Source organism: Scyliorhinus torazame, chromosome 16 (genome assembly GCF_047496885.1).
Source record: "Scyliorhinus torazame isolate Kashiwa2021f chromosome 16, sScyTor2.1, whole genome shotgun sequence".
In the NCBI taxonomy this organism is placed as follows: domain Eukaryota; kingdom Metazoa; phylum Chordata; class Chondrichthyes; order Carcharhiniformes; family Scyliorhinidae; genus Scyliorhinus; species Scyliorhinus torazame.
The window spans coordinates 159,950,040-159,977,282 of NC_092722.1; the positions used below are offsets into that span (position 1 = coordinate 159,950,040).

At 50.6% G+C, this 27,243-nt stretch overlaps 1 protein-coding gene across 2 annotated transcripts in view; it reads right to left on the reverse strand.

The window, feature by feature from the left end:
* Positions 1-27,243, reverse strand: part of LOC140393173 (uncharacterized) — a 384,488-nt gene that overhangs the window by 296,336 nt on the left and 60,909 nt on the right. For both annotated transcript variants that reach the window (XM_072479311.1, XM_072479313.1), the window contains 2 exons: positions 748-8,493; positions 524-634 (listed from right to left, as the gene is read on the reverse strand). In XM_072479311.1, coding sequence (XP_072335412.1) covers positions 524-634; positions 748-8,493 — 7,857 coding nt within the window. The remainder of the gene's footprint in view (positions 1-523; positions 635-747; positions 8,494-27,243) is intronic.

Consider the following 27,243-nt stretch of genomic DNA (forward strand, 5'->3'; position numbering starts at 1 on the left):
AATCGCTGGCTTTGAAAGCAGACCAAGGCAGGCCAGCAGCACGGTTCAATTCCCGTACCAGCCTCCCCGAACAGGCGCCAGAATGTGGCGACTAGGGGCTTTTCACAGTAACTTCATTTGATGCCTACTTGTGACAATAAGCGATTTTCATTTCATTCATTAAAAGTGGCAGTGATTCAATGAAGAGGAATCACCAATTGTCACTAATTGAGTGAGGAGAGGGGTTAAGGGAAATTGCTTTATACTTGTTTGAATATGGGACATTTTGCCATAGATTATAGTTGAAGCTGTCATAAAGCATCATTTATGAGAAAAACTAATACATTTGAAAGAAAGAACGATACAGGGAGGGAGCAAGGCAGTGGGATGAGGATTGGAATGCTCCAGCCAAGAGCAGGTAGAGACGCAATAGGCCAGAAGGACCTCTTTCTGCGCTGCAAACACTAATGGCTCTAACTATATAATGAGTTTCAGTAATTTAGGTGCAATTCCAGCCTTTCCAACAGTTACTGTCTTTTTCTACCTTGCGGTCATGCTGGCTTTATCCAGTACAGCTGTTGATACTGTGGAAATTACACCCATAGCATCTTCTCCATGTGCAGAAGGTGAAGATAAGGCAGATTCAGGAGAAGGACTATAGTCAAGAGAGAGCAGGAAAAAGAGTTAGAAAACTAAATGGCTGTGCTCTTGCTACAACTATTTAATAACAATAGAAATATATTTATGTGAAAGTATACAAGGAAGTACCTTTCAGTCTTTAATCCTTTGTTAAGTTCTCTTTCAGCTATTCTGACTTCAGTGTTTTCAGATGTAGCAGGCAGAGCTTCCTCGTCCATTACATCTGTTAATGTGATGGGGGAACTGCATCCTGGTTTGATCTGCATCGTTGGTTCAATTGCAACCAAGGACTCATGTCCATATTCAATATCAGACACAAAGGACTGTTTTGTTATGGAATTTTGATATATTCCAGCGCAATTCCCTGTTGATAGAACACCCATAACGTTTTCCTGTTCTTTGGCACCAGTTCTTAAGCAGCTTTCTGTTGCATCTCCAATGTGAAGCAAGAACAGATGGTCAGATGTACTGCTGTGTTCCTTGCTCTCAGTGGTCATGGATTTGCCTAGCTGCGTTTCCTGAGATGCAGCGTGGTTTTTATAGTCCACGCCTCCTGCTGAGAAGACGTCTTTCTCCATTTCCTCTGGGAATTTGCCATTTCCTAAAGCGAAATCCATCTCCTGGCCTAATTTCTCCCCGCAGGTACGATGTGAAAGTAGATTGTCATATGTCTGCTGTTGCTCACTCTCGGAGGTTGTAGCCAATATCTGATTTATTTCCACAGCTTCAGAAACAGACAGAGTGCAAAGAGGTAACTTTGTCTCGGGATCAATTCCAAAAGTCATGCCTTTTTCCATGTTCACAACACTATTCACATCAACACTTTCTTTTCCATTCTGGTCCGGGGTCTGTTGTTTCTCACTGTCATATCTCTGCTTTAATATATCCTCCTTTATTATTGCATCAGAATGCAAGGGACTACAAGATAGCTCATTGTATTCTACAATTAAATTTTCAAGGCTATGCACATTTTCAGCAGAGGAGTTTTCTTTTGTTTCGTTAAAGGATATTTGCTGATGTTTGCGGAGAGTACTGTTTGTCGTCTCCTGCAGTTCAGTAGCAATATCAGAACTAGATAACAATTTCACACATTCTGGAAGAACAGAGTTTTCTACACCCATCTTATCAATGCATGCTTTTTCTTTGAAGATGCTTATTTTTGTTTCCCTGCTGCATGTCTGTTGTTCAGTGTCAAGGCTGAAATTCAATAATTTATCTTCCTCTTTCTCAGTATCACATTTCTGGGAGCTGGATAATGGATCCATAGGCTCCTGGGCTGAAATATTCTCACTGTCAGTCCGGATGTTGTTCACCTCTTTGTTTTCAGTGTTACAGGTTTGCTGCTGTTCATTCTCAAAGTCCAAAGACTCTTTCAGCTCTACCCCTTCAGCGTCCTTAGACATGGGTGTCAGTATAGTGGCTTCTGGGATTATACCTTCTGCACCTATCATAAGGCTGTTCACATTGTCCTCAAAGACTTTTTCTTCTGGTTCTCCATTGCAGCTTTGACTCTTGTCACCATCAGAACTAAAAGCCAATAAACAATCTTTTCCATTCTCCAGTTCAGGAATCTGCCAGTCGGGTTGCAAGGGCCTACTGATTTCTGCTTCTGTCGTTGATTTAAACATATCCTTTTCTGAGATATCGTCTTGTGCTTCAGTGTTCCAATTTTGGTGTTCAATGTTCCAACTAACATCAGAAAGCTCCTCCCTAAATTCCATGGTATCATTTTCCGAAGGGCTAAATGTTAATATGGTAGAATCTGTACATAAGTGATTTTCCGTAAAATCTTCTGTTTTCATCCCACTGCTACATATCTGCTGTTGCTCATTACTGAAAGCCATCAGTTCTGAGGTGACAGAATCCTGAGGCGTCAGTGCCAATTTCATACTGTCAGGGTCAATGATACTTTCCACAGCATTCTGCAAGAAAGATAGAGCTTCCTCTTCCTCTTTAACTAGACTGCCGCACATTTGCTGCTGGTTATTACTCAAAATCGATATCTTCTCCGCATCCTTCGCATCGGCAATCGGAATACAGGTACCAGGTATCAATTTTGTGGTTTCTGGAAACAAATTATTTGCACTGTCATCTTGGAGACTGCCCACCCTCTCCATTTGTTGATCACCACCGAAACCCATTACTTTCTCTGACAGAACGGTGGCATCAAGGTACCCTGCGCAAGCTGTCAATTCCTTTCCTACTAACAGCTTAGTGTCTTCTGTACTAGCTATTGCTACCTGTAGATTTCCTTCAGGGAGGTTCGCTTTTGGTTCATTGTTGCCTATGATTTCTTGTTTTAGATCCCCACAAAAACTTTGTGGTGTCTCTTTTCCTTTGTTTTCATCACAATTCTGAAGGCTAGCTGTCAATTCCATGGTTCCTGCAAGGACTGGCTCTGATCCTGTCTGAAGGCTCCACACGTTCCCTTTAGAAACGTTGTTGTCTTTCATTATATTGATACCTGTTTGTGGATGTTCACTAACAACTGCCAATGAAGTTTTGTTTGATGCGTCAGGACTCTGCGAGCCAGGTGTCGGCCCAATAGCTTCTGCGATCATTTGAAGACAACCTGCATTTTCTTCAAAGTAGTTGTCTTCTCCTCCTCCTGCCGGTATTTGTTGCTGTTGTCCATCAATAAAGCCCAAAGGTTTTTCGTTCATCCCACTTGTACAGGGATCCTGAAGGGTTTCAGGGGTCAAGCACAAATTTTCTCCAGTCGCTCCTTGTTGCGTCTTGTCATCTACTTGCTGATGTTCACTGCCGAATCCTATTATTGCCCCCTGCAGCTTTGTGGCATCAGAATTTTGACAGCTCTCTGCCGGTTTCAGTACATCTGGTGTTGAAATGTTGCTAATGTTTTCTTCGCAAACATTTTCTTTTGCCTCATTGATATCTATTTGTTGTTTTTCGTGAATAAAACGGGATAATGCTTCTCGTACTTCTGACTGACTATGGGCCACTGCAGTGGGAATCAGTTCTTCTGGGAGGACATTTGCCATATCCAGTTGAAAGCTGTGCACACATTCAACACAAATATCCTGTTTCAGTCCATCAGCATTTTCAAAGCTGAACCATAGCGGGTTTTCCTTTGCCCCTTCAATGTGGTGATTCTCCAAGCCAGCTGGTAATTCCATGCAGTTATTCAGTGTGGTTACATTTTCAACAACTGTCTTAAGACTGTACGCATCAGAGATTTTTTCTTCCTTTGGACTTGTGTAGATATGTTGTTCCTCACTAAAAGCCAGTGGCATATCATTATCTTCAAGCAGCTGAGGAATGGAAGGATTCTGCGTCAATGTGATGGATTCTGGAAGGATGGTTTTCATACCTACCTGAAGGTTGCTCATACATTCAGCAGAAATATCTACGTTTGTTGCATTCCCATTTGTCTGCCTCAGTGCCTCAGGATCAGGATACTGTGCAGTATATTCTGGGGTTGTGGGATGTGAAATATTTTCTTCATCTCGCTGAAGACAACCTGCATTTTCTTCAAAGTAGTTGTCTTCTACTCCTCCTGTCGGTATTTGTTGCTGTTTTCCATCAATAAAGCCCAAAGGTTTCTCATTTATTCCACTTGTACAGGGATCCTGAGGGGTTTCAGGAGTCAAAATATTTTCCATACTTTCCACTGCGGTAAGAAAGCAGTGCAAATTTTCTCCAGTCGCTCCTTGTTGCTCCTTGTCATCTACTTGCTGATGTTCACTGCTGAATCCTATTATTGCCCCCTGCAGCTTTGTGGCATCAGAATTCTGACAGCTCTCTGCCGGTTTCAGTACATCTGGTGTTGAAACGTTTCCAGTCCAAAGGTTTTGCTCATCTGCTTCAAACACTTGTTCTTTTATCTCGCAGTGCTCCTGCTGTCTGCTGAACGCCAGCATCACATCGTTTTGTTTCTCCACCTCAGGACTCTCTACGCCGATTGACAACTTGACTGCTTCTGGAGGCAAAATGTTTTCCACAGCTATCGAAGGCATTTCTAAATTCAGCTCAAGGAATCCGTGCTCGAATTCAGTGTCACATATTTGCAGCTGCTCACCAAAATCCTCTGGTGTATTTTCTTTTGTTGTGGAATCCTGAGGATTCAGTGCTGGATCTGTGCTTGTTGACTGTACAGCATCTTCAAGGCCTTCCTGGAGACTACACACCCCCGCCTCATAATTCTTTTGCTGTTCTTCGCAGATAGATGTTTGTTGTTGTTCACCACTGACGGTCAGCGAAGCATCTTCCATTCCGATGCCAGCTGTAAACTGAGAGACTGGTAATAATTGCACTCTTTCTGAGACCGGCTCTTCTTGATCATCCTGAAAGCTGTTCACTTTTTCTTTGGAGAGAACCTCTGCCAGTTCCCAAACTGCCGCTGCCTGTTCGCTATCACAACCCAATGGCAGCTGGTCATTTCCTGTAGCTATTGGACCGATATTCTGAGTCGCAGGAGATAATTGGAGCAGACCAGTTTCTGTGTCAATTGTGAAGTTGTAAATATTGTCTTCCGACACCGTTTCTTGCTGTTCTCTGTCACCGGTTTGCCTCTCTCGGTGGCCAAATAATTCTTCTGCTTGTCGATCAATACTAGGAATCACTGAGCTGGGTGGCAAATCTGTGCTTGTGGCAATAACCTTCAGAGTGTCTATCTGAAGGTTCTGGACCTTTTCTTCAATGTCTTTTCCTTTGGCTCGCTCACTGCCTGCTTGCTGTTGTTCATTGCTAAATCCCATGAATAATAACTCTCCGTGTTCCTCTGTGTCAGGATTCTGCACGTTAAGTGGTAATCTAGAGGTCTCTGGAATTCTCATATTTCTTGCACGCATATGAGGGCCGTCTGAATCCTTTTCATAGAGGCCCTCCTTGTACCCACTATCGCACAATTGCCCATGCTCGTGAGCAAAATCCTTGGATATTGGTTCTCTGGTTGTCACGTACTGAGGGTTCAGTGCTAATGCTGTGCTTGTTGACAGTACAGTATCGTCAAGACCTTGCTGAAGACTGCCTACGTCCCCCTCATTACCCTTTTGCTGTTCTTCACTGATGAATGTTCGGGATTGTTCGTCACTGAAGGCCAGCAATGCCTCTTTCATTTCAGTGCCAGCAGTGCGCTGAGGGACCAGTAATGAGTCCACACTTGCTGAAATTGTATCTTGCCGATCAGTCGGAAAGCTGCACACTTCTCTAATGGCTTTGTCTTCGATTTCTCCCTGTGCGGCTTGGTGTTCACTGCCTTGGTTCAAACGTTCCTGTCCATTTGCTGTGCCGGTCGATTCGACATTCTGAGGAGCGAGTGGCAAGTCCACCGTTTCAGAGAGCAAAGTGCATCCCATCATAGTTGGAGGGCTGCACATACTGTCTTCAGGCACTTTCCCTTGCTTTTCACTGCTGCATGCCTGTTCACTACTTACGGACATAAATGATTCTTTCACTTCAGCTGCACCAAGACAGTTTGAGCCATCTGGCAGCTGCATGGCTGCTGGGGTTATAATGTTTTTTATCATCTGATTATTGCTCAGATCTTCTTGACAGAGCATTTCTGCAGTACATGCCGAGGATTGCCCAGTGAAATAGCTGAAATCTGATAGTTTCTCTTCTGTTGCTTCTCTTGATTCACAGTTTTGACGATTAAGCACCAACTCCCTGCTTCCTGGGAATGTGGAATTTTCTAACCTAGTCTGCAAGTCACACTGATTTTCTTCAGGGGTTTTCTCTTTATTTTTGCTGTTATGCGCCTGCTGTTTATTAGTGACAGGAAGCAATGTCTCTCCTGGTATAACTGTATTAGGAACCTGTGAGTTCAGTGGTAATTCCGGGTGCAATGTGTGCAGACTATACACATTTCCTTCGCAAATGTTTCCTTTCACTTCGCTGTTACTTTCCTGATGTTGCTCAGGACTGAGAACCAATATCTCATTGACACTCATTGTGTGAGGATGCTCGGAACTTGGGGTCAACTCAAACTTGTCTCGCAACACCATGTTTCCTGTGCCCATGTCCTCCCGCAAACAAGACTGCCCTTCCTCAGGTTCCCCCTCCTCACAAACCCCGGCTCCTATCTCATTGCTGTCTTCGTGCTGTTCGCTAGCAGAATTTAAATTCAGTTCTCCTTTCACATCCATTGATTCGGGATCCTGGGAACTCAATGCCAGTCCCACTCTCTCTGCCAACAGCCTACTTTCCTGACCAGTTTGAAGGTCATGGTCAACTTTCTCAGGTCTGCCGTCTTGTTTCTCAGCCTCGCAGACTTGCTGGTCACTTTGGAAACAGAGTAACATTTCTTTCACCTGCCCCAAGTCCAAGCCCGGACCAAGTGGCAGTTCAGAAGGTTCTGGAAGAGGCCAGATTTCTGCACCAATCTGCACAGTGGATAACGTTTCTTCTGAAGCATTTGCTCGCTTCTCACTGCCCCGTGTTTGCTGCTTACTATCATTGCAGCAACCCTGTGGCTCATTTGGTACATTATCTGAATAAGTATTCTGATAATTCGGCGCTAAGTTAGTGCTTTCTTGAAGATTCCACACATTGTCTTCACAAACCTTTTCTTTTGAGTCACTGGTACTTATCTGCTGTTCGTCACTGAAAACAAATCCTGTCTCTTTTGGCTCCAATCCATCCATCTTTTGAGGATTGATTGGAAATACAATATTTTGCATGTGCAATTGATGACAGCCCAAATCTCCTTCACAAGCATTAGTTGTTGCTTCCTGATTGTAAATTTGACCCTTTTCACAGTCACAGCTGAGGCCCATCAGTTTTTCTTCTGCTCTCCCGGGACTGGAGCTCTGCTGGATTGAGGACTGGGTGACAGTTTCTGGAATACTCTCCGTCTTATTTACAAGGTTGCAGACACTATCTGTGGAGATATCTTCCTGCTCTTTTGCACACGTTTTCTGTTGCTCATCAGTGGCTGCCAAGGGCACCGCATTCAGCTCAGCAGGATGGAGATCTGAATCACAGGTGGACAGTAACTCCATGTTTTCAGAGCTTCTTTGGTTTTCTGTGCCTGTCAGAAAACCGCACTGATTTTCTTTGCTGTTGATTGTTTGGTGGTGGTCAATATGGTAACTCAAACTCAGCTCATTCCCATCTGAAGCAGCTCCTTCAAACACATTGAGTGCACAGTCACACACTGAAGTAGAACCCTCTGTTCCGTTTAGACTGACTTTCGGTAAAATACACTTTTCTCTTTGGTCACTAACCACCGCTTCGATGAGCTGCTCATTTTCAACTTTGAGCTGAGGATGACTGACAGCATTGTGGCCGGCAGTTCCCGCACACTCAGCACGTTTGTCGAAACTCACTGGTGTCAGATACATTGGGTCTTGGATTTCTACCACGAACAGATGGCTTTGGCCATCTGTGCTTGCTGCAGGATTTTCCTCTCTGATCGATTCCTTACGTCCTGGTTCTGACAACGCGAGGCTGCACTTAGTCTCCGGGGCAGGTAACTGAGCTCTCTCAACTGGGCCCTGAGGTGAGGGATATGAGCCCTGCTCATCTGTTTTGTCCAGCTGCTCACTGCGATGCAATAGACTGGAGAACCCTTCCTCGGCTACACTTGCTGCAGTGTTTGCCTGTACTGGTGAGGAGCTGACTTCCATGGAGTGACCAGTGCCTGCTGCCCCAGAGGTTTCTGTCTTATTGAACACGCTATTAACTTCCAAGGCATTTCCTTCAAACACGGCGTCATCCAGTAAAGACCACAAGCTGTTTTTCTTGTCGGTTATTAAAGGGGCCTTTGGATCAGTCAGGATTTGAAGATTTGCTTTTTCTTTGCATTCTGGTGATGCACCTTTTTGTTCTACCAGGATTCCTTGAGACATATAATCCAGATTGTTTCCGGTGTTACTTTCAAGAGACTGGACACCATTTTCTCCTGCTTTGGGGCTGTTGATAGCGGAAAAGTTTGAAAAGTACACATTAAAATACCAATATTAATACTGACACACAAACAGGCAGCATTTTGTTCAGTCCACATGCAGCAGAATTAACGTGCTGAAGCCAAGCACTGCATGCAGTAAGACAGTGACCCGCTAACAACTCCTCTTTATACCATAATCAACATCAAAGGTTAGTCACCCTCCTTCACAGCAATCAGTTGCAGACAATGAAAGTCTTATTCCAAGCAGAAAATTCTCACCAAGTATCACACAAACATTGGCTCAACATTAAGATAATCTCAAAATGATATTTTATGCCACATGCTCGCTGCCACTCTATCTCTCTCTCTCTCTTCTTCCAGTATAAGAGAAAGCAGTGAAAGCAGAGAAAGCACCTTCTGGTGTGAGGTGCTCCGGAGGGTGAATGCCTCCACCTCGTGCGCGAGGTTGGGGCTGATACAGCTGAAGGTGGTATACAGAGCGCACCTTACGAGGGCGAGGATGAGCCGATTCTTCGAAGGAGTAGAAGATGTGTGTGAATGTTGCGGGGGGGGGGGCAGCTAACCGCATTCATATGTTTTGATCCTGTCCCAAGCTAGAGGGATTACTGGAAGGAGGTATTTAGGATAATTTCTAAAGTGGTGCATGTGAAACTGGACCCGGGCCCCCGGGAGGCCATATTCGGGGTGTCGGACCAGCCAGGGTTGGAAACGGGTGCTGCGGCAGATGTTGCAGACTTCGCCTCGTTGATCGTCCAAAGGCGGATCCTGATGGGTTGGAGAGCAGCCTCTCCACCCTGTGCCCTGGTGTGGCGGGGGGACCTGTTGAAATTCTTGACTCTTGAGAAGGTTAAGTTTGAACTGAGGGGAAGGACAGAGGGGTTCTATAATTCATGGGCATTATTCATTATGCACTTTCAAGAACTGGATAACATCGAACATTAGTTGGGGGGGTGGGTGGGAGGGCTGGGGGGGGGGAGGGGGGCAATGGGTGTTAATGGGGGCTATGGGGGATTCCTGATTCCTTTTTGGTCAGTTGTTTATGTGAACATGTGGGTGAATGTTTTGGGTTTGGTGGGAGGATGGGATCGTTGTTATTGATATGTGGATTGACATATTTGTTACTGATTATTATTTATTGATGGTGGGTATAAATTGGGGGGAAAAATGCGAAAAAGGAGGAGAATAAAGAAATATTTAAATTAAAAAAAGAAAACCCCAGAGAAACAGGCAGGTTTCCCCGAAGTGATCTCATCACACTTTGCCATTTTTTCGAATGGGAGCGTGTTTTGCACCATCATTGTGAGGGGGCAGGGTCTAAACACGCCAGCGAATCCAGCTTCACAGAGATCGGGGCGCCCTTTAACTCAACGTGAAATTAAAGACCCCCCCACCACGGACATCAGATACTTCCCCTCATTGATGGTATATTCCTCCAGAACTGAGTTCAGCGGCATGAACCACACCCGAGGCTACAATGGCCTCCAAATGGCCTCCAAGCCATTAGGCTCACTTAACTATGCATTCACCAGATTCGCGCAGGGCCTGGGATCCACCGGCTGCACTTGGGAGACCTTGCTAGAGTGAGGTTTAGTACTGGTCCACACAAATATGTGTTTGGCCATTGGCAACCCCTGGTGGTCAAGGACAGGGCAGGGTAGTATGCTGGCACTCACTCTGGCACCTGGGAACCTAGGCACTGCCAGCCTGACACCTTGGGACTGCAACCCAGGTACCTTGGCAACGCCAACTTGATCCTCAGGAGTGAGTGAGGCCGTTACTCTGAGAGGGCTGTGTGCCAGGGAGACTTCCAGTGGCTACTGGTGCATGTGTCCCTTTTGTGAGGTTAGCTCTGTTAATCCCCTGCTTCCTCTGCTGTGGAGTTGTGCATCTAAGGAGTGTAATGAGGATATCCAACATCTGGTAGTCAAGCAATTGAGTAAGGCCATGCCATCTCCTTGATTAGACAATTGATACACGACGGTTTCCAGATTGGCAGGGTAGAATTTCAATGATACTTCAAGGATACAACAGTTTAAAAAGTCAGGAGCCTATTCAGCAACGGCACCCCAATCCCGAATCCACACCCTTACCATCAAGTCAGTCCCCACTAGTCCCAGAGTTCCAGGTATACACCTCCAGCAAGCCTGAATACATTGAAAAAGGCACTCACTTCCTTGCTCCTCCGCCATGACCCCGTTTGTAAATGCTTACACCAAATCACGCCCGCATGTCTCCTGGCTGGGAGGGATGGAGCATAACAGTGGGGGCGGGGAGATTTGGGCTCCCAGCCCATTAATCATATTCAAATGAATGCATATCAACTGTTTGTACGTTCCTGCTGCCGCAGGGCAGGAAGCCCACTACGGCTGGCAGGGTGGAGCTAGAGACTGGGGATGGGTCTGCCGTCCGGCGCCAATCCCATTTTTGGTCCAACGTGGGATTCTCACCCCAATCGGGTTTTCCGACCTTAGTGGCAGGGCATGGAGCATCCCGCTGTAGGACTCGATAACATCCTGTTCCTGTCTTTCATTGCCCTAGTAACCCTCCCCTTGCCAAGGCACATTGCTGTGCAAACACACCTGTCCTTTACCTCCTCTCTTCCCACAGTCCAAAACCCCAGACTTTCCTTCCCGGTAAAACCATGACTTTCTTTTACTTCTTTCAATATTGCATGCTGTATTCGGTTTTCACTGTGAAGTCCCCTATACAGTGAAGTGGCAAATGCAGATTGGATGATTGTTTTACAAACAGCTTTATTTGACCTAAAAGTGTGATCCGAGTTTCTGGTCACCTGTAATTTTCATTCTTTGCCCCACATCCAGTCTCGACCATCAACATTTCTCCAATTAAATTCAACATAAGCTCAAGGAGCAGAACCTCGGGCGAAATTCTCCATTATCGGCGGAAAGTCCGCCGATCGGCGCAAAAAACGGCGCAAATCCCACTTGCGTCACGTCATAAAAATGGGCCGATAGTCTGCGGCCCGAAATGGGCTAGCAGCGACGTAACGGGATCCGCGCTTGCGCAGTGGTTCACGCCGTGCAGCGTCATACGCGCTGCACGGCGTGACGGCTCATAAGGCCGCGCAGCTCCCCCCCACCCGACCGGAACAGCCGACCGCAACACCCGACTTGATGGCTGGCCGTCGCTCAGCCCCGAGGTTCGAGTCACGCGATGTGGAGGCGCTCCTGGACGCGGTGGAGCAGAGGAGGGACGCCCTGTATCCCGGGCACGGCCGCAGAGTTGCCCCACGCCACAGCCGGCGTCTGTGGAGGGAGGTGGCAGAGGCCGTCACCGCTGTGGCCCTAACACCATGGACAGGCACCCAGTGCCACAAGAAGGTGAACGACCTCGTCAGAGCAGGCAGGGTGAGCCTCCCCCATATCCCCCATATCCCCCCTCCCCCAAATCCCCCCCTCCCCCATATCCCCCCTCCCCCATATCCCCCCTCCCCCATATCCCCCCTCCCCCATATCCCCCCTCCCCCATATCCCCCCCTCCCCCATATCCCCCATATTCCCCCCTCCCCCATATCCCCCCTCCCCCAAATCCCCCCTCCCCCATAACCCCCCTCCCCCATATCCCCCCTCCCCCATATCCCCCCTCCCCCATATCCCCCCTCCCCCATATCCCCCCCTCCCCCATATCCCCCATATTCCCCCCTCCCCCATATCCCCCATATCCCCCCTCCCCCATATCCCCCCTGCCCCATATCCCCCATATCCCCCATATCCCCCATATCCCCCCTCCCCCATATCCCCCATATCCCTCCTCCCCCATATCCCCCCTCCCCCATATCCCCCCTCCCCCATATCCCCCATATCCCCCCTCTCCCATATCCCCATATCCCCCATATCCCCCCTCCCCCATATCCCCCATATCCCCCCTCCCCCATATCCCCCCTCCCCATATCCCCCCTCCCCCATATCCCCCCCTCCCCCATATCCCCCATATCCCCCAAATTCCCCCCTCCCCCATATCCCCCATATCCCCCCTCCCCCATATCCCCCTCCCCCATATCCCCCCTCCCCCATATCCCCCCCCTCCCCCATATCCCCCATATCCCCCCCTCCCCCATATCCCCAAGTGAATCCAGCCCTAACCTTAACCTCTGCAATGCACGCGCAACCGATGGCGTGCATTCATATACCTGCCTAACACTGTTGCCTTTTACCCCTGCCACCACCCCCCCCCCCCCCCCCCAGGAGAAGCGCGCACACAACAATAGGGAGCATGTGAGGACTGGAGGAGGGCCCGCTGATGAGAGGCCACTGACCGTACACGAGGAAAGGGCCCTGGAACTGGCTGGCGGACCTGAGGACCGGGAGGTTGCTGATGCAGAGGTTGGGGCCCCACGAGCAAGTGAGCCACCAACAGCCCGTCCCCATATCCCCCTCCCCCGTATCACCTGATCACTGCCTGATGTCTAACCATGCATGCTTCATTGTGTATCGCAGGACCAAACGTCCAGGCACCCATCCCCGCAGATGCAGACCGCCCGCAGGATGCCCCTCGGAGACCACAGGAGACGGAGAGACCCGCACCCTCCAGCATGCGACGCCCGCAGGATGCCCCTCGGAGACCGCGGGAGACGGAGAGACCCGAACCCTCCAGCATGCGACGCCCGCAGGATGCCCCTCGCACACCACGGGAGACGGAGAGACCTGGAGCAACAGGGAGACGACACCCCCGTCACGTGCGGGAGCGACCACCCAGCGATGAGGGGGGCAGCCACAGGCCCCCGTCACATCCGAGCCAGGACACCACTACCCAGGACACCACTATCCAGGACACCCCTACCCGGGACACCACTACCCAGGACACCCCTACCCGGGACACCACTACCCAGGACACCCCTACCCGGGACACCACTACCCGGGACACCACTACCCGGGACAGCACTACCCGGGACAGCACTACCCGGGACAGCACTACCCGGGACAGCACTACCCAGGACACCCCTACCCGGGAAGACGAAATACCGGACAGTGACTCAGAGTGGATGGGTGGAGACGAACCCCCACCCCAAAGTGCCATGGACTCAGAGTGGGACGAAGAGCACGACACAACGCCACTGCTGTCACCAACACCCTCCACCATCGCAGAAACACTCACCACGGTTGGGCACTTTAGTGATGAGGCGTCTGGTACACTCACTGGTTCGCACAACACAGCCGTCCCGGTACAGCAGGTGGAGGTAGGAGCAGCAGAGGGACCGGGCGGTCGGAGGGCAGCCCAGGCCAAGCGAACATCTGCCGCCCAGATGGATCCCGGGTTCCTGCAGTTACCACACCCACACATAGATCCGATGCAACCACCGACACGGAGACGAGCGAAGAGGGTGACGGGTGGCTTGCGGCGGCTGCGGTCGCAGGTGGAGGAGTCCACCCGCGTCCAGGAGCTGGGAGTGGTCCCGGTCATGCGTGCCACCCAGGCTGACACCGCACGGGTGGCGTCTGCGGTGGAGGCAATGGGTGCGACGGTGTCAGACATGGGGAACGGTTTGCGAGGCCTGGGGCCTTCCGTGCAGGCGGCGTCTGTGGCCCAGGAAATGGCTGCCCTCTCACAGGAGGCCATGAGCCAGTGCCAGCGCCAGATGGCAGAGGCGCTCAACGCCATAGCCCAGTCTCAGCAGGCCATGGCCCAGTCTCAGCAGGCCATGGCCCAGTCTCAGCAGGCCATAGCCCAGTCTCTGCAGGCCATGGCCCAGTCTCTGCAGGCCATGGCCCAGTCTCAGCAGGCCATCGCTGAGGGCATCGGCGCCAGTGGCCATGTGCGAGCTGGCGTCGCACTGTCGCAGACAGGGTTCGACAACCCCCTGGGCTCCATGGCTGCAAACCTGCAGACCCCTGTCGATACCAGCACGGGCCTCCAGGACTGGCCGCGCCAGATGTCGGGGGCGCGTCGGATGGCCAGTCCGTTCGCATCCCCCACCCATGTAGAGGCCTGGGGGCCATCGGGCACCCCGAGGGAGGAGGAGGTGGTGTGGTCCATCCCGGCTCCCTCTGTAGGGGAGGTCCCGGTACACCGCGACACCTCGGACTCCCCCCCTTCCGTCCCAGGTGCATCGGGTGGGCAACGGGCAGGACAGGCTGGCAGCTCGCCATCCCAGTCGCCCGGGCCGCAGCCTGGCCCATCTAGGCCAGGACGCCCCAGGAAACGGCCGCCAAAGGGATCCAGTGTCAGAGGGCAGGAATCACAGGAGTCCACCTCCAGTTCTGCTGTACCGTCTGGGGAACCACGTAGACGTAGTCAAAGGGCCCGTAAGGCCAAACAATTAGACACTGAGTAAGTTGGCACGGGTGCAGGGCACAGATGAGTTTTAGGGGCTAGGGCACGTGCATGAACTCCTTTGGTTATTAAAGTCAATGTTACACCTACCGAAGCTGCCTTTGTGCTCTGTCCAAAGTGTGCGGGGGTGTCATGTACGTTGAGCGCAAGTGTGTGTGTGAGGGGTGGTCTTACCTCAGCCCCAGGTGAGTCTGCCCCCTTCCCCCTGGGCCGCCATCAACATCCCCCGGGCAGAGGACGGGACCGTGCGCTGCAGTGTCACAGCCGCATGCAGGGATGGTCCGGGTGGATGGTGGTACTGTGGCCATGGGTCAGACATAGTCCAACGATGTAGAGCCAGGAGCTCATCGGAGGCGGGTTGTCATCATTCTCCATGGCCTGCGATAGACACGCGTCCACCCGCAACTGGGTGAGCCCGGCCCGTTGTGCCGCCGGTGGATCGGCAATTGGGGGTGGGGGGGTGGTGTGCATGCGGGTGGGGTGTGTGGGGTTGGGGAGGGGGGTGAGGGTGCTGGGTGGGTGGATGGGTGGGGGGTGTGGGTGGTCGGCTGTTGTCATGGTGTGCGGTCTGTGGCCATACTACCCGATTCCCACGCCCATCTAGTCAGTGAAGCGGGCGTCTATCAGTCTGTCCCGTGCCCGCTGGGCCAGCCGGTAACGGTGGACAGCCACCCGCCTGTGTCTACCCCGTCTGCCCTGACCATTGCCCCCATCCCCCTCATCTGGGGAGGACTGGGCCTCTTCCTGCTGCTCCTCCACTCCGCCCTCCTCTGCCTGCGGCACATCGCCCCTCTGCTGGGCTATGTTGTGCAGGACGCAGCACACCACAATGATGCGGCCGACCCTATCTGACCGATACTGGAGGGCGCCCCCAGAGAGGTCCAGGCACCTGAAACGCATCTTCAGCACGCCAAAGCACCTCTCGATCACTCCCCTTGTCGCTACATGGGCATCATTGTAGCGGTTCTCCGCCTCATTGCGTGGCCTCCGTATAGGCGTCATCAGCCACGATCGCAATGGGTAGCCCCTGTCGCCCAGCAACCAGCCCCTCAGCCGGGGATGGCGTCCCTCGTACATGCCGGGGATGGATGACCGCGACAACACGAATGAGTCGTGTACACTGCCTGGGTGACGGGCGCAGACGTGCAGGATCATCATGCGGTGGTCGCAGACCACCTGTACGTTCATTGAATAGGTCCCCTTCCTATTAGTGAACACGGCCCTGTTCTCTGCAGGTGGCCGCACGGCGACGTGCATCCCATCGATCGCGCCCTGGACCATGGGGAACCCGGCAACGGCAGAGAAGCCCACGGCCCGGGCATCTTGGCTGGCCCGGTCCACGGGGAAGCGGATGTAGCGGTGCGCCATGGCATAAAGGGCATCTGTCACTGCCCGGATGCACCGATGCACCGATGTCTGCGATATGCCGGACAGGTCCCCACTCGGTGCCTGGAATGACCCCGTTGCATAAAAGTTCAGGGCCACCGTAACCTTGACGGACACGGGGAGAGGGTGTCCCCCGCCAGTGCCACGCGGTGACAGGTGTGCCAGCAGGTGGCAGATGTGTGCCACGGTTTCCCGGCTCATCCGGAGTCTCCTCCTGCATTCCCGGTCCGTGAGGTCCTGGTATGACTGCCGGGGCCGGTACACACGGGGCGCCCTCGGGTGCCTCCGTTGCCGTGGGGCCACAACGTCCTCCTCCCCCTCCTCGTCCTGTCGGTCAGGTGTCCCTCCAGCCTGGGCGGCTGCCGCCTGCCCCTCTGCGGCAGCATGCGCTGCCTCTCTGGCACGCTCCTCCTCCTCCTCCTCCTCCTCATCCAGGGCAACATAGACATGAGCGGCTGCCACCACGGCGGCCAACATCGCTGGATGGTCTGAAAACATGACGGCCTGGTGGTGGGGAGGGGAACGACGACATGTCATCATTGCCCATATCCCCTCCTCCCCCCAGCCAGGTGGCATGGACCGCATGGGTCCAACTGTTGGAGGCTGGCACCTGGCCAGGTGGACCAACTCATTTGCCCTCCCATCACCCACCCCGGCACGGACCCCAACCCCCAACCTCCACCCCGGCACGGACCCCCCCCCCAACCTCCACCCCGGCACGGACACCCCCCCAACCCCCAACCTCCACCCCGGCACGGACCCCCCCCCCCAACCTCCACCCCGGCACGGACCCCCCCCCAACCTCCACCCCGGCACGGACCCCCCCCCCAACCTCCACCCCGGCACGGACCCCCCCCCCCAACCTCCACCCCGGCACGGACCCCCCCCCCAACCTCCACCCCGGCACGGACCCCCCCCCCCAACCTCCACCCCGGCACGGACCCCCCCCCCAACCTCCACCCCGGCACGGACACCCCCCCCAACCTCCACCCCGGCACGGACCCCCTCCCGGCACTCCCCCGGAGCCCAGCCTACTCTAACCACCCCCCCCCTCCCCCCCCCCCCCCCCCCCCCCCCCCACCGCACACACACACACACAAGCCGAGACACACCTCTCCTCACGCAATCAGTCTGCGGCCACGCCATTTCCTGCCCAGAGCCAACCCCCCAGGCCGTCACTCACCTCCTCGCTGGTCGGCGTGAGCCTGGAGCACCGGGTCACGCCGATGAAAAGGAGGTTTGATTGACGTCGACGTGAACGGTCATCACGTCGACGGGACTTCGGCCCATCCGGAAGGGAGAATATCGGCAGGCCGAAAATCGGCTGCCTTGCGCAGACCCGTGACATTCTCCGCGGCAGCGGCGCCATTAACGCCCCGCCGACTTTTCTCCCTTCGGAGACTTCGGCGGGGGCGGGGGCGGGATTCACGGCGGCCAACGGCCATTCTCCGACCCGGCGGGGGGTCGGAGAATGACGCCCCTCATCTTTTGATTCAACACTTTAAACGGCATAGGGCAATTTGGCACAGTGGTTGGCACAGCTGCCTCACAGCGCCAGGGATTCAGGTTTGATTCCAGCCGACTCTCTGTGTGGAGTTTGTACGTTCTACACGTGTCTGCGTGGGCTCCCTCCGGGTGCTCTGGTTGCCTCCCACAGTCCAAAGATCTGCGGGTTAGGTGGATTGGCCATGATCGCTATGATGACTAATTGATCACCCCCTGCCAAAATTCAGTCAGATTATCCACAGAAGCCACAAGGGGAGTTGGACCTGAGAAAGGTCCCAAGTTTGAGTTCCCAACCCTTGCGAGAAAATCCAGCTCAGTAACTCTGCAGATAAAATCTTACCTGCTGAGTATTTCCATCATTTTCTGGTTTCATGTCAAATTCCTTCTGCACTCTATGTTCTATGATTCCATGAATCTATTCCAGCATCTACAGTATTTTGTTTTTGTGTGAGCATTTAATTCTTTGTTCTCTCATGTTCAAAACTCAAGTGGAGACCTCACTCTTCTTTACTAAAGTGTTTTCAATGCTATGTTCAGAAAATTTGATTTTCATGACAATCACTCGCCAAACATAAACATCCTGTTATGATTCCCAAAAAACTTTTACTGTAACAAACAAACTAAAAGCAACAAAACATTACCTAGTAAGCAACGAAACCTAAAACTGCAGAAAATATAACCCTTAAAAATGTTCCACCATCACTGACGACCCTATGCCATATTCATATACATTACAACATGCTCTTCACAGGATTACAGTCGGTTTTTGAAACTGCCCACAACCAGTCTCAGTATTCAATGGGTTCATGTCTTCCATTTCACTGAGTCTTTCTGTTGATCGAGTAATCATCAAAAGACGCTTTCCTCAGTTTTCAGGGAACTTCCGAACTGGCTACCAGCAGTAAGGTTTATTCCAGCAATTGCCCCTCCCGGCCTCGCCAAGCTAAATCTTCCAGAGTATTTAGATTGTCACGGGATGCGAATCTTCAACCAGAGATCGTCCTCCCTCTCTAACTCTAGCTGGCAGTTCACAGAGAACTCACTCTCTGCTGACCACACCAGTTGCAACCTCTTGGTCCTGTGGTGGGAACTTACTCTCTCTTTTCTGTTCAAAGACAGAGTTAGCTATGTTTGCCTTTGTTTTTAGGTGTTCACACCTTTCTCTCTTAACCAAGGCACCCCCTCTGTCCCCATGAACACTGAAATATCAAGGCTTGTTGTCAAGCAGAATTTGGAATGGATCACATGACTTCATAATCCCATTTTACCTTGAATTTAAGAGACAGACACAAAACATAATCACCTTCTGCTGCAATCATAACAAGTTAGTATGACCACATGTCCTCCCAGCTTCAGAATTAGTCAATTATATTCTAAAAAGACTGCAGCATTCCAGAATTCTCGCCTGTAATCTAAACTAGCAATACAATGTGGCTCTGAGGGAGTGTTGCACTGTCAGAGGTGCCATCCTTCAGTTCAACAGTTAAGTTGTTATTTATTAGTGAACCCATGGCACTGTTTGAAGTTTCCAGCCAACATTGTCCCATTGGCTGCAGCCACTAAAAGCAGTTTCATCAATTATTTGCCACATTGCTGTTTGCGAGTCCGCATTGTGTGCAAATGAGCTGTCGTGTTTGCCCACACAACTGTGACTGCATTTCCAAAAGATCTGAGGGTAAGTGACATTTTGTGACGGCTCCAATAAAATGTGAGAACGACGCTATAAATACAAACTTTTATTTTATTCTTACTGTAACGGCCTGCATGAGGTGCGAATGATTATCATCCCCACTGTCCTTGTGAAGTACGGGCTCCCCCACTAGGGGCAGGGATCCCTATTAAACGATGTATAAAAAGTTGGCCAGTGAGACACTGACCAGAGCATTAACTGGAATCTACCAGTTAATGTACATATCATGTTGTAAATAAAACTCTGTTTCTTCATTTTACTCAGTGTGGACTCAGTGTGCATCCTTATTAAACTTACCGCACCCAATAAAACAACACTTAAGTGTCAAAGATTCTGGTCTTATGTGGTGTACATTGCTTTGAAGGATGGCGTTACCTTTCAATTCCCAAGTGGTTCGAGGAAACTATTTTAAGGCTGCTCATACTAAATAGGTCAGTCAGATAGTCCAGTGCATATGCTCCACAAAGCTAAGAAACTAATAAGTCCAGCCTCAGGGGTACTCTAAAGTGGAGGTTACTTGTGTCGTTACACTAAAGAACTGAAATGCTGCTTGTGATTGTGTTCATCAATCAATATTCAGTGATCAGTAGACACTGATGATGTTAGTTTTTGTGGGGCAGTGATGAATGCTGTCTTCCATTCAACAGATGTGAGTGTTGCTGCTTTGGGAAATTCAAAGCCTTGGTTGCAAAATTAGATTCCAAACACTAAGCACCACATTAGCACACTGCATGATTTTATCAACGCAGCAGTTACAATGTACTGAATTGATCTAACTTAGTTTGTATATGAAAACAACTAACAAATTAACAAAATTAAATCAACCTAAAGACTACGAATCCAAATAATATGTAGAGCACAACCTATTTAAGATCACTGTATATGATTATATTGTATTTAAATAGGTATTAGGAAACAAGAAAAAGGGAAGGGAAAGAAGGTATTTTAATATGTTACTTTCACATAGTCAGGACTTTACAATACTTCGGGCGCGTTCCAATGACCACGCTGCGCCAGAAAATGACGGCACGGTAGTGCAGTGGTTAGCACTGTTGCTTCACAGCGCCAGGGTCCCGGGTTCAATTTCCGTCTTGGATCACTGTCTGTGCGGAGTTTGCTCATTCTCTCCCTCTCTGCGTGGGTTTCCTCCGGGCGCTCCGGTTTCCTCCCTCAAGTCCCTAAAGACGTGCTTGTTAGGTGAATTGGACATTCTGAATTCTCCCTCAGTGTACTTACTCGAACCGGCGCCAGAGTTTGGCGACTAGGGGATTTTCATAGTAATTTCACTGCAGTGCTAATGTAAGCCGACTTGTGACAATAAAGATTGTAAAACTTATTATAAATGCAGCACATCATGGCGCAGTTTGGCCGGTGAAAGTCGGAGTCCCTGTTCCTGGGATCTACCCGTCTTGCCACGCCTCGCAAAATGCAACGCAATCTCGTGAGATTGCGATGTGATTCCCTCCCACAATGGGCGGAAGCATTATTTGGCACATCTGCAAATGAGAGCAAGGCAGTAAGCCCCACTTGAATGTGCAGATTCCCGAGGTACATGAGGCTTTGGGATTCAACCCCTTTACCTCAGAGACCTCAGGTGAGCGCCATTCAGCACGGGGCCCCACAAATGGGGACCAGACAGAAGAGCACTCGTGGGGGTCGGGGGAGCAGAAGAACACTCATGGGGGTCGGGGGGGGATTCGGGGGGGGGGGATTCAGGGGGGGGGGTCTCCCAAGGGGATCTGAGGCCCCAGTTGCATGCCCTTTGAGCAGGGTGATGCCCTGGCACTGCTGGTGCCACCTGAGTACCCTGGCAATGCCAGCTTAGCATCCTGGCAGTGTCAGCCTGGGTGCTAGCCTGGAAATGCCAAGGTGCCCAAGCTGGCATGGGCACTGTCTGGGTTGGTGCTGGCATTTGTTGCATGCGCAACAGGCCGGGGTTTCCTGGTGTGAGTGGGGGTGGATCAGGGACCCTCCCATAGTGCGTTTGGGCTGTGGGGAGGTCAGGGATCGTTTCGGCGGCCTCGGGGATCGGGGCAACATTTTTAATGGGGTGTTCTGGCAAACGGAGCCCCCCACTGTACAAAACGGTGTGGCCTCGGCCGCGCGTGCCCCATTCAGGCCCCTTATTCAACGCGAGTTGCTTTGAATAGCAATAGTATTAGCAGGAGTCGTAGAATAGCCATGCGTTTGCTCAGCACTGCGAACACCGAGAAACACGCGGCTAAATACGCACATTCTGGGCGTTTCCTTTTGGGAGAATATCGCCCTACAGGGTGGAAATGAGAAGGTGCAATTAAATTTAACGAAATTAAGGTTTTCTAGAATATATTGAACAATTGAAAGAGCAACACTGAACAGCTTTAAGATGCAGTCACATCATCGCTTTGAAGCTGCTACGCAATAATGAAACTGGTATTATAACTCTGGAGTCCAGAATGGAATGATGTTAAGTCGCCTCATATATGGATTTGAGAACATATGTGGTGCGATTCTCCGATCTTGTTGTGCTCTCGCTCAAGCAAAACACGGCCAGTGAATACCGGAGAGGATGAAAACAAGAACCGCGCCAGGCGCCAACCGGCCCATTCCCATAGGCAAAACTGGGATCCCGCTGCAAGTCCTATTTCCATACAATGAACGAGAGACATCTGACGGCCTCCCGTGATTTAGCGGGCTCCCCAGCAAGTGGTCACGCTGGAGCCGATTAGTACTCCTTGTGAAAAACGTGAACCTGGCGGATGGGCTGCTGCGGGGAGCTGAGGACGTCAGCAGGCATTTTCACTCACAGGTGGTGAGCTCAGGGGCACTGGATTTGCTGCCCCTGTGCTCGTGGGGGTAGGGGGGGCAATCAGGGGTGCAGACCCAGTTGGGGGTGGGCCGGTATGGGGGGGGGGGGGCCTGCGGGACGGTGTTTTTTTCATTTGTGGTACGTGGGCGTCTCTGGCTGTGCCAGCATTTATTGTCCATCCCTAATTGACCTTGAGGGGGCAGGTAAGAGTCAACAACATTTCTGTGGGTCTGGAGTCACATATAGGCCAGACAAAGTAAGGATGGCCGAATTTCCTTCCCTAAAGGACATTAGTGAACCAGATGGGTTTTTACAACACTCGACAATGATTTCATGGCCATCATTAGACTTTCAATTAGATTTTTATTGCATTCAAATTCCGCCATCTGCAGTGGCAGGATTTGAACCTGGATCCCCAGAGCATTACTCTGGGTCTCTGGTTTACTAGTCCAGTGTCAATGCCACTATGCCACTGCCTCCCCAGGGGTCACCACACTAGCAGTGTTCAACTTGGTGCCACACATTGCTGACGACATTTCCCCGCCCGTAGCCTCTGGGACTCCTCTAATTGGCTATGGGCCTGCTGGAGTATCGCTGACATCTCCCTCTGGATGTCCCAGCCATTCCCTAACATCTCCATCAGCTCTGGGTAAATCTCTTCCAGAGACTGAGCTTCTGGCTGGGACTCAGCAAGGTCTCTAGGATCCAGCTGCCCTTCGATTGCTGTCTCCCCTGGGCATTACTGCCGTCACCTGATGTGCATCACGGACTGTGTGGTGCTCACCAGATTGTTCCCCAGAAGTCTGTCCACTAACGTTGCCCACCGAGGTGTGTGTATCTGCACTGGTAGAGTGTGGGGATGACAGCTGTGATGCATCGACTTTGGCATCCTAGGAGCTCTCATCCAAGGTGATCTCTTGGGAGGCAAGGAAGGGGACCACCCCGGATGAGCTGGCGCCTTCGACTGGAGGACCTGAGGGGGACTGAACACGTGGTCAGTGGGAGGGATGGGTCAGTCTGTATAGCAATAACACTCACGTGTGACAGTCCATCCGGGCGGGGCCCGGAGGATCCTCACCTCTGCAGCATGCGCCAAGCTCCACAATGGTGACCACTCTGTCCTCGGCCACCCCTGTAACCTCCAGGGCCCGTTCCTCATACATCGTTGGAGGCCAGTCCTCCTGGTCACATTGCCCGGGTTGACGGCTGCTGCCACTTTTTCCCAGGCGGCACTGGCTTCCCTGTGACTCATACTCCGGGACCTTCGGGGAACAGGACATCCCTCCTGGCCTCCACCTCATCTAGTAGCCTCCCCAAGTCCGTGTCTCCAAACATTGGGGCCGATCATCTTGGTTCCATGACCGCGAGCTGAGTGGGGTTGATTGTGCAAGTGCTGTTTAAGTGCTGCTCTACCTTGTTAGAGGGGGAGGGCGAGCGCGGTCCCAGAGAATCGGCTGGTGAGCCTTCTTTGTGGCATGAAGTCCGTGGGGCCTCGTTAAGTGGATCAATTAATGTTGAATAGCGTTGCCGGAATCATTGGGCCGACCGCAAAGAAACTCGCGGCAGTTCCCGTTCACTACGACACTTAGAAATCTTTCCGGTGATTCGTGTCCGCGGTGACAAGTTGGGTTTGAAAAGTGCTCAGGAGGGTGGCTTGGCTATGTTGGACACTTTCTAAATGTTTGGAAATTGGGAATCGTCCCGCACATCTTTCAAAATATTTAACATTTAACACTCAAGAATTTTAACACCATCAGGACAAAGCAGCCCACTAGATTGGCATCCCTTCCACCAACATTCACTCCCTCCACCACTGATGCACAGTAGCGGCAGTGTGTGCCACCTACAAGATACACTGCATGAACTCACTAAGGCTTCCTCAGCAACAGCTTCCAAACCCACGACCACCACCATCTAGAAGCACAAGGACGACAGATAGATGGGAAAACCACTACTGGAAGTTCCCCTCCGAGTCACTCGCCATCCTGACTTGGAAATATATCGCCGTTCCTTCACTGTCGCTGGGTTAAAATTCTGGAATCCCTTCCCCTTCAACACTGTGGATGTACCTACACCACATAGTCTGTAGCAGTTCAAGAAAGCAGCTCCCCACCAGCTTCTCAAAGGCAATTGGGGATGGACAACAAATGCTGGCCTAGCCAGCGAGGCCTACTGTCATAATATACACCAGTATATCATGGTGCAGACACACACACACTGATGGACATGCAGTGGGACCAATCAGCATACACAACACTGCAGCCAATCACCAGTGAGAGCACATGCACTTTAAAGACAGGGGACAGGAGAGTTCCCGCTCATTCTAGTAGCAGCCAGCTCGGAGCACAGAGCTCACAGCCTGCAACACAGGCATTCACCATGTGCTGAGTGCATCACCTGGTTAGGACTAGGCAAGAGTCAACAGTTAAAGCTGGTATTGCATTTACCCACAATTCAAGTATGTTAATATAGTTAACCTTATAATAAAATAGAGTTGCACCACTTCCAGTGTTGGTGACCTGTTTGTGATCCAGAACACCCAACACATCAGCCTACATCCCGTAAAAATGAATTTTTGAAAAGGTAGCTGTGGAGTTGACTCCCGAGAGCTCATTTCTGAGCCAGACAGTTTAAAGAAGACACTGAATGAGCTAGAATCAATTTGATAGCCACTACTCTCAAACTAATGACAGCAATATAAATGCAGCCTTTGAATGACAGTTTTGAGGGGACAACTTGCACCTCTATTGTGGACAAATGGGCAGTAAGTCAAAGGAGAATTTTGAATGGTGGTTTGGGTTTTATGGACAGTCTTAAAGTGAGTGATGGAGGTGGAAAGATAGAGGGCTTTCCTGGGTGAAACTTTACAAATATGGGCCTGACAGCTAAAAGCATGACCCGCAGTGATGGGGTGAAAGTAAGAAATGGACAAGAGACCAGCCAGAAGGCAACAGATTTGGAAAGAGGGAGTGGGGTTGCAACATAAAGAGAAACGGATAGGCAAGTTCATGAAGAGAATTAACACAAGGCTGAGAATTTTGAAGTGTTGGGAAATCACAGCTCAAAGAATGCCATGGAGGAAAAAGGGAGATGAGTGAATAGAGCCAAGTGAGGACAGGGAGCTGAATTTTGGATGCATTGAAGTTAACAGAGGGTGAAGGACAGGAGGCGAGCCAGGAAAGTACTGGGATAATTGAACCTGGAGATGACAAAGACATGGATGAGAGGATGAGCAAATCTCCTCGTTGATCCTGTTATTCATGATTTGAATCTCTCAATCTGGCTTTTCACTCATCCTTGGCATGGAAATAGCCCTAAACAAAAAATGTGATTGGTTTTCCGTGACTCTGACTGTGGGACATGATCCCTCCTCAATCTCTCTGCATCCACGGTCGACAAAGTGTTCCCCTCCAATGTCACTACTCCTTTGTCTGACTCAATGCTTATGACCTTATTTGGAGATAATTGTTTGGTCTGTTCAGTCTCCTTTAAATCTGCCATCATCACTTTTCTCATTACAAACAAACTTTGGTCCCACTGTCCGTGCAAATTATCATCCCATCTTCAGCCTCCCTTTCCTCTCAAAACTCCATATTGTTGCCATCTCTCCCTGAACTCCATATTTGCATCGCTCCAACCAGGTTTCTGACCCTGCCACAGTACCAAAACAATTCCTTTCAAAATCACAAATGGCACCCTTTGTGACAGTGACAAATGTAAATTTTCTCTCCTCGTCCTTCTTGACCTGTCTGCAGTCTTTGACACAATTGATCACAACATCCTCAACCAAAGCATCCTCTGTTATCCTGCTGGGTGGGACTGCTCTCACCTTGTTCCATTCTTGTCTATCTAATGATAGCCAGTGTGTCAATCACAATGGCTTCTCTTCCTGCTCCCACACCTTTGCCTCTGGTGGCCCCCAAGTTCTATCCTTGGCTCCCTCCTATTTCTCATCTCTATGCTGGCTCTTGGTGACATGGTTCAAAGGTTAGTATAAACACTTATGCTGACGACACCCATCTCTACCTCTCCACCCCGTCTCTCAACTCCTCCACTGTTGCTAATTTATCAGACTGCTTCTCTTAACTTCCAATACTGAATGAGCAGAAATTTCCTTTAATTAAACACTGGCAAGACTGAAGCCGTTGTTTTCGGTCCTCATTCCAAACTCTGCCTCCCCCCTACTGACTCTGTCCCTCTCCCTGGCAACATTCATTCACCAGTTTCTTTACAGCTTTGGTGTCACACTTCACTCAGAGACGAGTTTCAAACCTCATATTTGTGCTCTCACTAAGACGGCTAATTCCGCCTGCATAACATCGATTGGCTTCACTCCTGTCTCAGCTCATCTGTTCTGAAACCCTCGTTCACGCATTTGTCACCTCTAGACTCAACTGTTCCAAAACACTGCTGGCTGGTCTCTGATATTCTACCCTATATAAATGCGAGGCCATCCAAAGCTCAGCTGGTTGTGTCTTAACTTGCAGCAAGTGCCATTCCCCTATCACCCCTGTGCTCGGCTAACCCTACATTGGTTTCAGGTCAAGCAAAGACTTGACTTAAAAATTCTCCATCTTGTTTTCAAACCTGTCTACGGCCTTCCCCATCTCTATAACCTCCTCCAGTCCACAACCCTCCTCGAATTCAGGCCTCTTGTGCATTCCCAATTAGTCGTGAACTGGCCTTCAGTAGCCTCTACCCTAAGTTTTGGAATTCCCTCCCTCCACCTCTCATTCCTCTTTAAACATGTTCCTTAAAACTTACCTCAATGAAAAAGCTTTTGGTCTTCTGACCGAATGACTCCTTATGTGGCTTTGTGTCACACTTTGTTCTTTAATGCTGCTCTGAATTGCACCATGGGATCTTCAGTATGTTAAAGATGCTATATAAGAATAAGTTGCTGTGTTGATACATGTGTGTAGCATAAAACCTTCAGACAGCCTTAGTCCTAACTCTGAAAAAAGGCTTGAAGCTTAGAAAATAGAATTATGATTGCAATCTTTTTTTTAAAAGTAGAGGCATGAGCCAGGGAATTATTTGCCTGGAAGCTTGGCATTTCTTTTGATAAATATCTCAAGAGTCCATTATAAAGAA